Source organism: Asterias amurensis, chromosome 1 (genome assembly GCF_032118995.1).
Source record: "Asterias amurensis chromosome 1, ASM3211899v1".
In the NCBI taxonomy this organism is placed as follows: domain Eukaryota; kingdom Metazoa; phylum Echinodermata; class Asteroidea; order Forcipulatida; family Asteriidae; genus Asterias; species Asterias amurensis.
In genome coordinates this window covers 26256618-26272635 of record NC_092648.1, presented here as the reverse complement: position 1 = coordinate 26272635, position 16018 = coordinate 26256618, and the positions used below count along the sequence as shown (strand labels likewise).

The window sequence follows — 16018 nt, the reverse complement described above, 5'->3', positions numbered from 1 at the left end:
GGGGTCGACGTTTTATTTTTACGATGTGTTTAACCTTTTGAGCTATACGGTCAACCTGGTGCGAAGTATCGTGACATTAAAGGGACACGTAGTAGCCATGGATCAGTCGAGTTGGTCTAGAACAAGCTTTTGCAACCGTTTGTTATGAAATGCAAATGGTTAGAAAGATGTTTTAAAAGTAGAATTTAATGATCCTCACAATTTTACCTCGATAAGTGCGTGGTTTTCTATTTATTTTGCGAACTAACACGGTCGGCCATTTTTTGGAGACAACAAATAGGCGTGCCGTGTTATTTTACCGTTCAATTTCAAGCATTTTTGTGTGGATAATTATCTTCTACTTCTAAAACATCTTCCTAACCATATGCAATTCAATAACAAACGGTTTTCAAACGCTCTACACCAGGGACCAACTTCATAGCGCTGCTTAGCAGCCGATTTTGTGTTAACCTCGCGATTTCCATGTCATAGCACTACTAACCGTAAGCACAGAAAAGGTATGCTAACCTTCCGGTGCTTACCGCACGAAAATAACTGACGCCACAATGCAAATCCATGGTGAACGCGCAAATGGCCGCCAATTTGTTTCTGCTTACTGAAATACGCTTGCACCGTAGCAAATTGTTCTGCTACAGTAAGCACGTAACTGTGCTTACCGTTAAGCAGCGCTATGAATTTGGGCACAGGCGTTTCCCTTTAATTTAAAACCATTCAAAGCATCGTGAGATGACGGCATTTTAAGCAAGGGAAATGGAGATACATGCTTTAAGGATATTTATTGCCCCCTTCTGTTTGGAAGTAATTGGTTGAAGGTAAATACAGCTTGATACACTCTAAAAACCGTCAAAGATTGGTTATAGATTTAGTTGAAAGATACATTAACCACAACCCAAATCGCGTTCGCTGCAACCATCCATGTACAAGCAATGTGCTTGTTGCGTGTGGCATAATGCGAAACTTGTTTGGAATACTTTTTGTTTTTCTTTATTGAAACATGGTTATCTATCAAAATTGTTTTCGACAAAAATGTTCTACATTTGACCTGTTAGTGTTAACCTATGCACAGTCTAATGCACTATTTTTCCAGAAAACGAGTTGACCTTTTTGGAGAATAGTTATAAAGATGTCTTAAGTTTGTTCTACACCCAAAAAAGTTAGGCTACAGAACTCTCCTTTCCACTGCATGCTTAACAGTTTTGTTTAATACTCTGCACCATTACAATATAAGACATTCAACCAAATCGTGAAGATTGCATGATCAAATCAAACTTTGACAAAGGAAAATGAAACCGACATCAATATGGGAACGTCCTTTGATTTTCTTTAATTTGAATTTTTGCTGATAACTTTTACCAATGTGCTAATCTTTAAAACTGTAAAGTTCAATTCAATGCAATCGATTATCCGATTATGTTAACATTTATAGGTTGTTACTTTTGTATCCTCATTTTGCTGCAGGTGAAACAGTTGAGAGCACACCCCACTCCAGAAGAGTCCCATCCATTCAGGTGGAGCCTATAGTTGAGGAGAGGATCGTCCCACCAGGTCGTCTCTGCCAATCCCACCCGAAGATAGTGGCCACATCACCGGGAGATACCACGAAGGAAACAGAGATATCAACGCTGGAGTTCTCACTCGTGAGCGTGGTAACGCAGCATTATGATGACCACAGCCAAGCGTTTCGAGACGGGGACACTGCGAGCGGTCAACCCGTCCACCCAGCCAGTGAACCTCGGTATCCAAAAGGGAATGATGAGACGGAGGACTATGTAAAAACCGCAGGTAGAGATATTACTCGTGATGGACAATCAAACACCGCCGAGCAAACAGACTGTTCGCGGGAAGACATACTTCTACTAGGCTCTGAAACCGCCGCAGATTCTGCCGACGAACCCCCAATTATTGTCTGGGTGAGTCGAGAATCTGGTGGCAGTCCGCAGAGACCATTGATTCTAGAAACCAAAGAAATTGGTGACGACCTGGAAAGTCCTGTGGACCTTAGTTCCGGAACCGCAGACGCTGTAAACAACAGGGGTGGCAGGAGAATGGATAGCCTGGACATACCTTCTGTTATCTGCGGGGAGGTGTGCTTCCCACAGGTCATGCTTTCTGGCACCAAAGAACTTACACAAATTACTGTTGACGAAGACCAAAGTCATGGACAAACCGCTCCTGCCAGGAAAATCTTAAAAATCCGACCGAAGAGTCTTGATATTCCTCCAATGCTGCCTGGTCCGTATTTAGAGAGCGACACGCCGTCCCCGACGGCTGGGGAAGGGCACGGTGTCAAGAGGAAGCACAATAGTGCAAAGTCAATCCTAAAGAGGAGTGGCAGCATTGAGAGGCCAGGCAGGAAAAAATCAGTCACGTTCTCACCGGATGTTTCACCTCGTGAGTTCGAGGTGGACCGGTTCTACCACGGAGACCGCGACCGAAGAGACTCACCCTCGAAACGACCTCGCGTATTCCGCAACTTTAGCATGGATGTTCCGGACTCTAGCATGTGGTCCGAGGATGACGTAGCCCCGAAGAGTACATGGTCCAAGGGGGACCCAGAGGAGGACGAACACCCCGATGTATTTTCTCCCGGTGCAGATTCTTCTAAACTCTCAAGAGCTGAGGGGTGGATTCACCCATCTCCCCTTGAGCCTCTTGAGGTGGAGGGATCCGATGCAAGGATGGCATTTGTGCCCGTCTCCGCACTGGAATCTGATGAAACCGGACGGAAGAGTGCCAAGGAGCGTTTCCTCGAAGCTGGAGGTGCTAAAGCGGTTTTGTCGGTTCTGTGCACCCAGGATTCAAGCGATTCGAGTAAGTTTGCCTCGTCACCTGGATGCAACAAAGACGTCCTGTCCAATGAGGGATCTGAGGAAGATTCGATGGAGACTATGCCTGATCTGGATCCAGTGGTGTCACCTGAAATCGACGATGACTCCATAACAGATGACACCGTCCTGTTCGGAAAGGACGCAGCTACTGAAGAAACTGAGAATCAAGTCAAAGACCAAACAGACGGCAAGGGTATCAAGTCACGTTATTTTGAGTATGCGGAGGATAGCGCCGATCTACACACATCTCGATTATTCGTGCAGACAGTTCGAAGCTCACTGGAGTCGGAATCGTCAGACGAGCAGGACAGAGTGCCCCAGCCAAAACTTACGGGAACACAAGAGGACAATGTGGATGAAGTCGATGATGAGGATGATCAAGCGACTAGTGCTAAAAGCCGGTTTCTGCAATCTTGCCAAGAAGCCGATGGAGATGAGCAATGTGGATCACGATTTGTGGTCTCGGTGGTGCGTCCGTACTCAACGAACGGTCACAAACCCGAGTCGCCACCTCACGGTAACTCCAAATTTCAACATTTTCTAACCATCGAAACTAATTAATTATCAGGGCCTCGTCGAAAAGAGGCACCTCACCGTTTACAGGCAACTTAGAGGCAAGCACCTACTTGACAGAAAAACGCCTATTTGGACTACTTCTGTAGCACGTGACTAATTTGTCTAACCATGTCTTACGATCCCAAGACAAAATATGTCAATATTCAATTGTGACTGAATTCTCTTCTTCGAAATTGCCTGAAATTGTTGCCTGTAAATTGCCTCGTGTGGCATGGCCCGTAGACTTATTTATTAAAACCATTATAAGGTAAATAAAGCAGAATTGAGTATGGTATTAGGCCCTCTGCCATAACATGATGATGTGAAACGATTGCTTGAGGAACTAGCAGGTAGGCCGATGATAATTATAGACACTGGACACTATTGGTAACTGTCAAAGACTAGTCTTCACAGTTGGTGTATCTCAAAATATGCATAAAATAACCAACCTGTAAAAATTTTAGCTCAATTGGTCGTCGAAGTTGCGAGATATTAATGAAAGAAAAACACCCTTGTCACACCATGGTCACACGAAGTTGTGTGCTTTCAGATGCTTGATTTTGAGACCTCAAAATCTAAATCTGAGGTCTCGAAATGAAATTCGTGGAAAATGACTTCTTTCGAGCCGCTTCTCACAACGTTTTATACTATCAACCTCTCCCCAATTACTTGTAATCAAGAAAGGTTTTATGACAATAATTATTTTTTAGTAATAACCAATAGTGTCCACTGCCATTAAGTACACTTGACAATGTAAAACTGTGCTAATGATGCGTTGATTAACCTTGCCATGTTTTAAAGGTGTTTTTTCCAACGAAAAATTATCTCAAGTGTGTCAGTCACCTAACTGTCAGATATGATTGTTATTGCGACAGCCAACTCAAGAAACACTTCCAAGGCTGGTGAGTTTCACGAAGCCGAAGAAGAGAAAACACTCGACGGTCAACAACTAACGAATATTCGGCAACAGAGGTCGTCCTCGCTTTTTGGCAGGTTCACTGTCTCGTTGGTTTCCGAGGATGACCCAACGCTGGATGATAGTGTAACTGCAACTTACCACAGTGTCTCTTATGCAAGTGAGTATTGACACCAGTATCGCATTAAATAAACATGTTGCCTTGGATCGGTCGAGTTGGTCTTTGAAAAGCGTTTGAAACCGTTTGTTATGAAATGCATTTGATTGGACATATATTTTAACAGTAGAATATAATGATCCACACAAGTATCACTCGAAACTGCACGGTTCAATTTCGGGGCATGATTGTGTGGATCATTATATTCTAATTTTAAAATATCTTTCTAACCATATGCATTTCATGACAAGCGGTTTCAAACGCTTTGCAAAGACCAACTCGAGCGATCCAAGGCAACGTGTTCCTTTAGATAGCTACCTTTCCCATCGCCCTCATGTGAAATATATTTGTTGGTTAAAATGGCAGCACCATCGCTAAGGTTACCATCTTAGCTAACAAGTCACATATAACCTTGTTTCCGGTATCCTGCTCAGTTCTGCTCAGCAGAAAATTGTTGAGCAATTTTTTCTTCTGAAGTAGCTCTATGAAATTGGGCCCCTGTAATGCCTTAAAAAATGAGCTCCACGAAACATAACCGCTTACCATTTACCCCCACTTGTTTCACTGAATCAGCTTCGCCAAAATGTTACAGCAGCTACAGTGAAAACACCGCCATTGTGATCGACAACGGTTCCGAGATGTTGAAAGTGGGTTTTGCGGGAGACGAACAACCGAGGTATGTAGTGCCGTCCGTGGTGGGTAGACACAGGGGTGAAGTCCAACCTGACACGGCGACAACAAAGAGGGCGGCTTTCATCGGGTACGATGCAACAAGAAGAGGAAGTCTGCTCTCATTGGACTATCCCACGTCAGGTGATTATACCATGTGACATACACTGACAAATGAGAGTCTTGGCTGATCATAATGTATTTTATCCCCAATCATACAACGCTTAAAAAATCAGGATTTTGTTATACATTTACCATTTACTGAAATTAGTATTTTTGATAAAACGATGACAACATACACCCGTTAGGCGCTTAAGAGTCGCGCCGAACCAAATTCTGAACTAAGTACATGAAAAGTTCGACGTCGTAAGGCCGAGTTATAGTCAGTCGCGCGATGGTCGGGCGTCGGAAATCTTGACGCGCGATCATAAAAAGACACGGTTTTTAGGTCTCAGTCTTAGGATTGCGCGCAATATTTCCGACTATAAACCGGCCGTGAAACAGTAAGGAGCGACTGGACGTGCTAGAAGTCGAAAGATCGACTGCCGCAGTTGGTCGGAACGACTCTGGAGCACCAGTTTGAACCGGGTTATAAGCAGGAACCGCTAACCCTGAGCACGGTTTAAGGAAGGTTGGAAGCGTTTTGAGACGCCCCTCTGGTGTGAAAAGTGCTATATATAGAAACTGGTTATTCATATATGTATGGGAAACACGGTACACCAGAGGAAACTCAGTTTGGAATCGAACCTTTAACATTTTGCATTCTAGTACAGTGACTAGAGGCCAGTTCGATTTCCATCATTACCATACACATCGGTGCCGGGCAAATAAAAAATGACAATTAGTTCTTGATCCCAAAATGCAGGAGGAGAAATCCACAACTGGAGCGACCTAGAGGCAATATGGGAGTACGCGTTTAGTTCTTTGATGGACGTCTCGACGCAAGACCATCCCGTTATCATCAGTGAATACGCTTCCACATCAAAGAAACAGAGAGAGAAGTATCTGGAGGTAGGTCTATGGTAGCCCTTGTGGCCTTACACTTTCGTCTTTACTACAGGGTACACAGCACAGAGGAAAAGTCCTATATAGGGTTAGGTCTACGGGTACTTATTCTGATATTATATAACACCCAAGCAGATCCTAGCCATTGATTGGAGGATTGTTCGTCACGTGATAGCAAATAAAAGTATTATTGCACGCTACGTCATTCACCGTGCATTTTATGTTCCATTCACCGTGCATTTTCGTTAATTCCGATTGGTTATATCGCACGGTGCGTACTACCTCACTGCGTGGGGTGTTAACGTCACTATTCGGAATGTAGGGCTTAAGTTTTGTTTGTTTTGAAAGTTGTGCCCTCCAATCAAAATGACAAAATATCCAGTTGGATGTTATTTAAAGAAAATAGTGAATATTTTTAATTCGTGCAATAGTGATATTCGTTGAAAGTTGGAATGTTCCATTCAACTCGGCTTTGCCTCGTTGAAATAGAACTCCATCCATCTTTCAACTCATGAAAATATTCGCACCATTGCACTCATAAACATTCATTATTTATATAATACTCTTTGGCAATGAACTTGGCTGCGACCCGAACAGGGGTCGATATAAGCCAGATGTGAGCACACGAAATCTCAAACAAATCATAAGTCGCTGCTCGTTGTTTTCTGTCAAGACGTGGGCACTGAATTTATTGATGAAGTTTATAACCGGTGTTTTTTTTTTTAAGTGGGGATAATTTAAGTTTACTTTTCAACTAGAAACAAAAAGTTATAAATGTTTCCCTCACTGCCTTTTTCTTTCGTAAAGATTTTCTTCGAGAGACTTCAAGTGCCTTGCCTCTGTCTTGCCAACCAGGGTGCATTAGCATTGCATGCTCAGGGTAATACGTCAGGGATCGTACTGACCAGCGGTGGAGGTTTGACTGAGGTGACGCCGGTACTTGATGGATGCACATTGCAGTATGCTGTCACAACGGTAACAAAACACGATCATGTACTTTAAGACAGTTGACACCAATGGTACTTGTCAAAAGACCGGTCTTCACAGTTGGTGTATCTCAACATAATATGCACAAAATAACAAACCGGTGAATATTTGAACTCAATTGGTTGTCGAAGTTGCGAGATTATAATGGAAGAAAAAACCCCTTATCACACAAAGTTGTGTGCTTTCAGATGCTTGATTTCGGGACATCAAGCAATCAATTCAAATTATTGAGAAATTACTTCTCAGAGGGAGCCGTTTCTCATAATGTTTTATACTATCAACAGCTCTCCATTGCTTGTTACCAAGTAAGTTTTTTTTTAGTAACTACCAGTAGTGTCCAGTACCTTTAATAAATATTTAATTTGCATCGGGGATATTAACAAAAGAATATTAATTTTGGTTTTACCCATATACACCGATGTGTGTTAGCACTGTGTACCTAGTACTTTCCCGAGTTCTGTGGAAAAAATAATAATACGCTTAATACTCGGGTGGGATTCGAACCCATAACCTTTTCAGTAAAGATTATACGTTTAATAACTTGAATGAAATGCAATTTGTTTGTTTAGCACGCTCGGGTTAAAATGCCAGTATTTTGATACAATCTACACTTCTTGCTTTTACATAGTCGCCCTAAACTGCATAGGCCTACAGTAATACCGTGGAGCCAGAAACATACAAATCACGATCACGAGATCAAAGAATAGTGAGAGGGGACCCGTTGCTCGATCACTTGATGTCCACTTTGGTAGCGTGTTTTGCGTACGTCTCTAACACAAGGTGATACCACAATGTTTCATTAAAATATCCAGTAAATGGACTTTTGAAAGTCACACTTCCAGGGGTTATGAGCAAGGTATTCTGGGTCAGAACTGCGCGGCGAGATCGTTCACCACTGGAAACGAGGATGATCCCTAATAGGGCGATGTTTCAGATTGCAATTTGTCGACCTTTGTACTGCATCATTTTTAAACGAACGTGGAATTACTGCGCTGCTTCGTGGTAACCGAGAAGTTATTGGTAGTTACTCAAAATAGTTGTTAGCATAAAAACTTATACCGTGTAACGAGTAAATGATAGCTCTTGGTAGTATAAAACATTGTGAGAAACGGCTCCCTCTGAAAAAAACGTGGTTTTTGAGAAAGAAGTAGTTTCTAACTAAAATATTTGAATAGACCTCAGCTGGGGTCTCGAATTCAAGCTTCTAAAGCACACAACTTGTGCGACATGGGTGTTTTTTCTTCCATTATCCTCTGGCAATTTCGACGACCAATAATTGAGCTCAAATTTTCACAGAATTTGACCTAAGGTGTCCAGTGCCTTTAACTCTCACAATTCGGCATTTATTTCAGCTTGAGGTTGCCGGAAGACACGTCACAAATCACCTGGGTCATTTGCTCCAATCAAAAAGAGGCTACACTATGACGTCGACGGCCCAGTTGGAAACCCTCAAGACCATCAAAGAAACAATGGCTTACGTTTCTATGGGTGAGAAATTCTAGTTTAGTTTGGGTTTATTTCCAGGTCTACTCGTAGTATTTTATTTCAACCATTACTCAATATTGTTTACTTTTTAATGTCCAAGACTTTCCAAGTGACCAAGATTATCCTGATTCCAATAATTGTACAAATTTTTCTCACTTTTTATGAAGTTTTATCTCATAATAAAGGTTTGTACGAAACATACATGTGGTAATAAAACTATTGTGACTTACTCGTATAATACAAAATAAAATGACTTTTGGCACAAGGCATAAGACTTTTTTATCGTAGTAAAATGATAAAGTCATGGCTATGACTTATGTTAATTCATAATCATTAGATATGTCTCAACTAAGTTATTACTATAAGTAATAACTCTTGTTTTTGTCAATTTCCCTTCGACACTTCCTTAGATCTTTCACTTTTCATACGTATTCGCAACAAATATTTTACAAAAATTAGTTTGAAAAGGTTTTTGCGATCACGAACAGATTACTTCATCTTCTCTTTACAGGGAAACTGAAAATCATTTTGGATTCTTATTATGTTTGAAGTCCGTCTTTATGAACAATAAGTCATTATAATATAACTTAGGCATATCAAACCAACTCTGAGGATTGCAACTATTTATTGAGAATTCTCAGTGGTCTATTTAGTGAGACACTGCAGAATTGCACAGGTCGTGGGTTTGAATCCCACCCGAATAATATGCCTGTGATCTGTTTTCACAGAACTCGTGAAAGTACTGAGTATACAGTGCTAAGTTGCTAACACACATCACTATAAGGCTATACAAATAAAAAATAAATTAATATTCGCTTATCCCTGATGATGCAGATTTAACTTCTATTAACTCTTGCGTGCAGATATTGATCGAGAAACTGAGAATGTGAAAGACAAGGATCCATTGGAATACAAATTACCAGATGGCAGCTCAATGACCGTAGGACATGAGGAGCTGTTTCAATGCACTGAGCCACTCTTCCAGCCTCACCTTGGTGGTATACGCAATCAGTCTGGTATACACGATATGATACAAGATACGCTCAAAAGGTAGTTATTCAATTGGAATATATTATGTTGAAAACAAATGTAACTCATGTTGCTTTCAATGGGAGACTTTGGAACACTAGGTGGCAGCAGACCTACCATGTAAAAAGCCATTGTTTATGTAGTTCTGAGCATGCGCACAAAACAAAGAACAGTGGATTTATCTGGTAATTCTGCTGCCACCCAGCGTCCCCAAAAAGCCCTCCATTCGTTACTGAATTTGCTGCAATTAATTGTTCAATGACTTTGTGAAGTTTCGCTGAAAGCTGTCCAAATTTTGTATTCAAGATAAGACGTTTGTCGGAAAAGTTGCATTTAGTATTCATTTAGTCTTGCGTAGCTATCTACGTGTTTTTGCCGACCGCAGTAGTCACCGAAGTACATGTATAAATGTTTGAGCTCAACTGCTGTACCCGCACGTGGACCAAGGACAACAATTACCAAAAAAAAAAAATTTCCACAAGGAAATCGACAGTGTACGAAGTCTATGGGAAACTGTTATAAAGTGAAAGAAGAAAGGAAATAACTGAAGAATGCTCCACAAGAATGAATGTTTGACATTGATTGCTCTTAAAACCGTGGACTCTACAAAATCAATAAAAGTGCATTTAGTACTATAGTACTTAGTACTTAGTGCATATTTTTTTTTCAATGAATAATTGTATCAATTAATAGAACATTTATTTCCACATTTGTGCATGGAGGCATCATCCCAAAAGCCGAGGTTTGCGGTGATGAGTGTGTCCGTTACAACAAAACAAAACAAAACATAACAAAACAAAACAAAACAAAACAAAAGTCAGGGTACACAGCACAAACATTTAAGAAATAATATATATTACGGTTGCTTTCCTTAGGTGTGACCCAACATTTCTTGCTGGCATCAACAAGTCCATCCTCCTTGCCGGAGGAAACACACAGCTTCAAGGCTTCGGAGATCGTCTTCAGTTTGAGCTGGCCTCTGCCCATCTCCCCTGGTCGGTATCAATGCCCGAAGAGCGTACCAACAGCGTCTGGATAGGCGGTTCGGTCCTCGCTGGTCACGGCAACTTCTACCAGCGATGCATCACCCTGAATGAGTACACCGAGCACGGGGCGAGCATTGTGCACAGAAAATGTTTCTAAGAAATGAAACCAAAAACAACATTATTTCGAAATTGAAGATTGTTTTATTGTAGGGAAGGTTTCATGTACACTAGAGAATTGGCAAGGTATTTAAATGATCCAACACATGGTAACTTATAGGCTACAAGCACAGACAGTCCGCGCGAATTTTCAAAAGAAAACAAATGATACGATTATAGACTTTAGATTTAAGATTTTTGCAAAACTGAAGATTAAAGTTTTTGCAGATACTGGATATTAGTATTTATTGCAAGCTATCCATTCACTATAGTTAAAAAGTAAACACTTAAGAGGTGAGCGAAAAACGAGCAATAGTTGTACTTTATTTTATAAGTTTTACGGAAAAACAAACAAACAAATAAACAAACAAACAAACAAACAAACAAACAAACAAACAAACAAACAAACAAACAAACAAACAAACAAACAAACAAACAAACAACAACAAGAGTTTCTGGCATTTTGTCTCAGTTTAAGTGAATCTTACCTACAGATTGTTCTGTAATTGTGTTTTATATTCGTTATTCTTTTTAATTATTTTTCCATTTGTTATAATAATGTGTTATTGATTTTTGTTATTCACTCATTTTTTTCGTTTATTTATTTGTTTGTTTGTTTATAAGTTTGTTTTTGTTTGTTTATGAATTTGTATTTATTTATTTTTGTCATAAGTTCATATTCGTACTTATCAAATTAATACACTATTACATTAGTATTGTTAGTATTGTTATTATAACTTTTTGTTAAGGGGCCCGGGAGACATGGACATTAATTTTATTAAAAAGGTCAAACATGCAAGTGAAGGAGTAAGATATTTTTAACACGACCACAAATCTTGAAAATGTAATTCTATTTTGTAGACAATGGTGTTTATTATTCTTTGTCACACGTACTGGAATATATTTAACCCGGGGGGGGGGGGGAGGGGGGCGTCAACCACCACTCAAGCTGCAATAACTGTTTACTGCCTGACAAAACTCAGATAATCGAATGAAGTAATCATTTGTATTGGGGTCTAATCCCGTGGCTTATGGGCCCAAAATGCCTTACAAAATTGCCTGTTGGCGGAACACTGTAAAATAAATAAAATCAAAATAAATTTAATGCATTAAAACTAAATTCAACAAAAAGCCGAAGAAAAATGAATGTGAAGATAGACTTTGAATTGGCAGGATCCATCATAGCAATGAAAGAGAAGTAAAAACTATATTTATAAATAATCGGGAGTTTAATTACAAACTGACTTTAAGAGTAGTAGTGTATACATAATGAGAAAGAGAAAGTATTTATTGTAAATAATAATATTACTGATAATAATGCGTGCCTTTTAATCAATCCATCCCATCAAGTATTACTGTATTCATTATTATTATCACTATAACGCTATTTTAAGTTCGTGTGTGTTTAATATCGATGTTATAAGCATGCAGTTAGTCTTTAAAGACGGTGGATACTATCGGTATTTACTCAGAATAATTATTAGCATAAAATCTGACTTGGTAATGAGTAATGGAGAGCTGTTGGTTGTCTAAAACATTGTGAGAAACGGCTCCCTCTGAAGTGACGTAGTTTTCGAGAAAGATGTAATTTCCCACGAATTTGATTTCGATTACCTCAAGTTAAAAATTCGAGGTCTCGAAATCAAGCATCTGAAAGCACGCAACTTTGTGTGACAAGGGTGTTTTTTTCTTCCATTATCATCTCGCAACTTCGATGACCAATTAAGCTCAAATGTTCACAGGTTTGTTATTTTATGCATAATGTTGAGAGACACCAAGTAAGAAGACTTGTCTTTGACATTATTACCAATGGTGTCCAGTGTCTTTAAAGATAATCATTTAAAGATTTAAGTTTTACGCATTGGCAGTTTACACTCCAAAACAACTTTCGTTACCGTGTGAAAATCCCGACAGAAATATCCCCCGAAAAGAGGACTGTTAAAATCATATGTTGTGATACATGATGAGCTTTGTGGTTCATTATAGTTTAGCTTGTTGGGCACATAGCACATGTTTCTCTAGCGGTGTTTCTTTCGAAAGTCTGTTTGTTTGGTGCACCCCCCCCCCCGCCCCCAACTGTGTATGTTGGCTTCGAGGGCAAAGAAATCTTTGATGTATGAGTACATAAGGCAAAAATACTCTTGGATCTAACGCACTAACATGCACAAGTGTATCCCCCCTCTATCTTGCAATAGCCGCCATTGGTTTTGTAAACACTTACCAACCGGGGACGTAATTGTCCTCTTTTGTTATAGGTCTCCAGTTTGGATGGACTCATACTTCCCACATCCTTTTGGGGGTATAGTGTCATACATTTTAACTCATTGATTTGCAACTTTTAATTTAACAATTTATTTCAATTTCATTGAACATGGATGTGAATGTTACCATCTTGAGAGTTTAGAGTATCCACTGATGGTCGAGGTGTTTCTACGGGTAGTTCCTCGTAAGTTTGCATGTCAAGTACGGATAAAATAGGAAACAAAATAAATTTTACGAAGTGCCTTGCGATCCACTTTGTCGCATTTTAAAAGCAATATTCACAAAGTAATTTGTTACTGAATGAAGAGTTGCTCAGGTAACGAACGAACTACACTCAGGTGTTCTTATTGATTTGGTTACCACACCATTTTAGGCCTATGCAATTATTGTATATTTTTGTTGTTTATGAGATCGTAGTCGTATACACAATGGTTCACAAACTGCAAAGTCATCAATTATCTGGGGCCATGGGATTTTAAAAGCGTTTTTGTTTTAGAACCACCAACGCAATAAGTGTCGATTTCGTGACATTTGTTTGCTTCTTCTTTAGATCTTTGCCTCTCTCTGCAAAGAGGTTTTTGTCACACGAGGCACCTTTTGCAGGCAACTTGGAGGCAACTAAACTGCAATGCATGCTTCAGGACAACTTTGATAGCACATCAGTCATTTTTTTTTCTTTCGAACATCGTCTTACAAACCACAAGAACAATGGCCAAACACTTATGTGAATGTGAATGCTTTTTCTTCTTGAAGATTGCCTCGAACTGGTTGCCCGTAAATTGCCACGTGTGACACGGTCCTAACACATATTCTGCTAATGGGGATCCCAACAAACAATTCACATTGTGTTGTGTTTTCGGAAAAATTCCTTACCTTTTCCCGTCACAAGTGAAACTGTTTCGTGCTCAGCAAACTTGTGTGCGCTTAAAAGTAGCTCTTAGTAATTACGCTTAGTTTGTCAAATTGATGTTTAATGGAGGAAAACAAATACAATCATGACGAAAATACACAAAGGTGAAGTTGCTTTTCAATGGCGTGTTGTGTAAAATACGGTTAATGATTAGGACCTATATAGGCCACTTGTTTTTTGTTGTATTCCAAATTAATCACACTTTTGCTTCTCCTGTTGAAAATGAAATTAAACGGCGGAAAACCCGATTGTCTTTTCCCCTCCAAAATGAACTCGTATAGTAGAATAACCCTTCATGAGCTTTCGTCATCACTGCCTTGTATTTAGTATGGTGCCCAGCACGAGAACCATTTGTATCTATATCCAACCACTTGTAAATTCTTATAATAATTATTTACTGTATACAATGTTCTGACGATTGTGTATAACATATAGACAATGTAGACAAGCAATAAAGTAATTACTGACGTGTTAGATTGGTTTGTAGGGCGGTCTTCTGTTAACATGGTTAATATGCTGATATTGGCGTCATTGATGGTAGACCCAGATTTGGAAAAGATCATGTGCTTAGTTTGTCTCCTTTCTTAAGTCGGATAAGAGCGGAATTCATACAACATCCCAGCAACTTTTTTTTTTTAAACCGTTGTTTAACACCTCAAGAATGTCTTTACCAAGGATAGGGTACATCAATCCTGGAGGAATGCAACAGCCGATTTCACGAAACCCTACGAGTTTGAACGAGTAATTCGTCTTAACTTAGAATGGGTTAAAGCCATTATACACTTTCGGAACAGAACAAAAATAATAAAAGTTCACAGATTTACCGATAACTAACAGGGTTTACAGAAGGTAATGGTGAAAGACTTCTCTTGAAATATTATTCCATGAAATGCTTTACTTTTCGAGAAAACATTAAAACAATTATCAATTCTCATTGTCGAGAATTACCGGATTTATTTTAAACACATGTCATGACACGGCAAAACGTGCGGAAACAAGGGTGGGTTTTCCCCGTTATTTTCTCCCGACTCCGATGACCGATTGAGCCTAAATTTTCACAGGTTTGGTATTTTTATATCAGTTGTGATACACGAAGTGTGGGCCTTTGGACAATACTGTTTACCGAAAGTGTCCAATGGCTTTAAATGAGTTCTAAAGTGAATGGATACGAAACCGAAGTCTTAAGATTAATCCCGAGTGAGGAAGAGTTTCGTTAAATCGATGGCCGTTTCCTGCCGCTATGATTCCGTCAAAGATACACTATACTTTCTTGTCAGATTTGACCCAAATCAACCGTTTGCCCTGACCCATTCCTATAGGTCAATCTCGCCCGGAATATGTGTAAGGAAGGATGGCCCCAGAAACGGGTCTAACTGAACCACATTGGTTTCCCTATTTTTTAACAACTTTCTGGGTCAGCCCGCCACCCAGAAATGCGAGCCCACCCCCCCCCCCCCCCCACACCCAACTGCAACTGGAATTAGGTGTGGCGGTTTCAGTCTTCCGCCGTGTTCAGTTTTCCGGGTGACGTAGTCGGACATATCATCACGTTGTTCGAACGGTTTTAGCTTTCCGGCGTGTTCAGTTTTCCGGGTGACCTGTCAGATACCGCCGCGAGTACCCTGGCGAGTACTGTAGTTCTCTCAGCAGTGACCCCAAATTGTTTATATTACGATTCTTTTCTGTGTAGTCACATAATCTCTTGCCCCATCTTTACATGTATCCATGGGTACAACTTTAGGCAGGTCACACTCTGCTTGCATATAAAACAACTCATACGATCCACGCGTTTGCCGCTAGTTGTACTCGACTCGTGGACGCCGCCATGACGGCTAACGGAGGGTAACGGACGACTCAATACGGCACTAAAAATGGACTACTTTCGCTTGCTGTGCGCAGGCATCGCATAACGTAATGCTACCGTATTTGGTCATTCGGAAAACTGAACACAGCGGAAAGTTGAAACCGCCACACCGGGTCAATTCAGAACCGAAAGAGTGTGATTTTGTAAATGCCCATCATTAACAAAAGTGTAATGTTTCGTTTCGTAGACAAGCTATTCAGTTTGAATGC

General features: G+C 40.2%; 1 protein-coding gene across 1 annotated transcript in view; it reads left to right on the top strand.

The window, feature by feature from the left end:
• Positions 1-14431, top strand: part of LOC139934788 (uncharacterized) — a 30393-nt gene extending 15962 nt beyond the window's left edge. Inside the window, exons 2-9 of the mRNA XM_071929196.1 lie at positions 1459-3345; positions 4259-4459; positions 5030-5269; positions 5991-6136; positions 6938-7105; positions 8470-8605; positions 9466-9652; positions 10507-14431. Of these exons, the coding sequence (XP_071785297.1) occupies positions 1459-3345; positions 4259-4459; positions 5030-5269; positions 5991-6136; positions 6938-7105; positions 8470-8605; positions 9466-9652; positions 10507-10774 (3233 nt within the window). The 3' untranslated portion in view covers positions 10775-14431. The remainder of the gene's footprint in view (positions 1-1458; positions 3346-4258; positions 4460-5029; positions 5270-5990; positions 6137-6937; positions 7106-8469; positions 8606-9465; positions 9653-10506) is intronic.
• The last annotated feature ends 1587 nt before the right edge of the window (positions 14432-16018 follow it).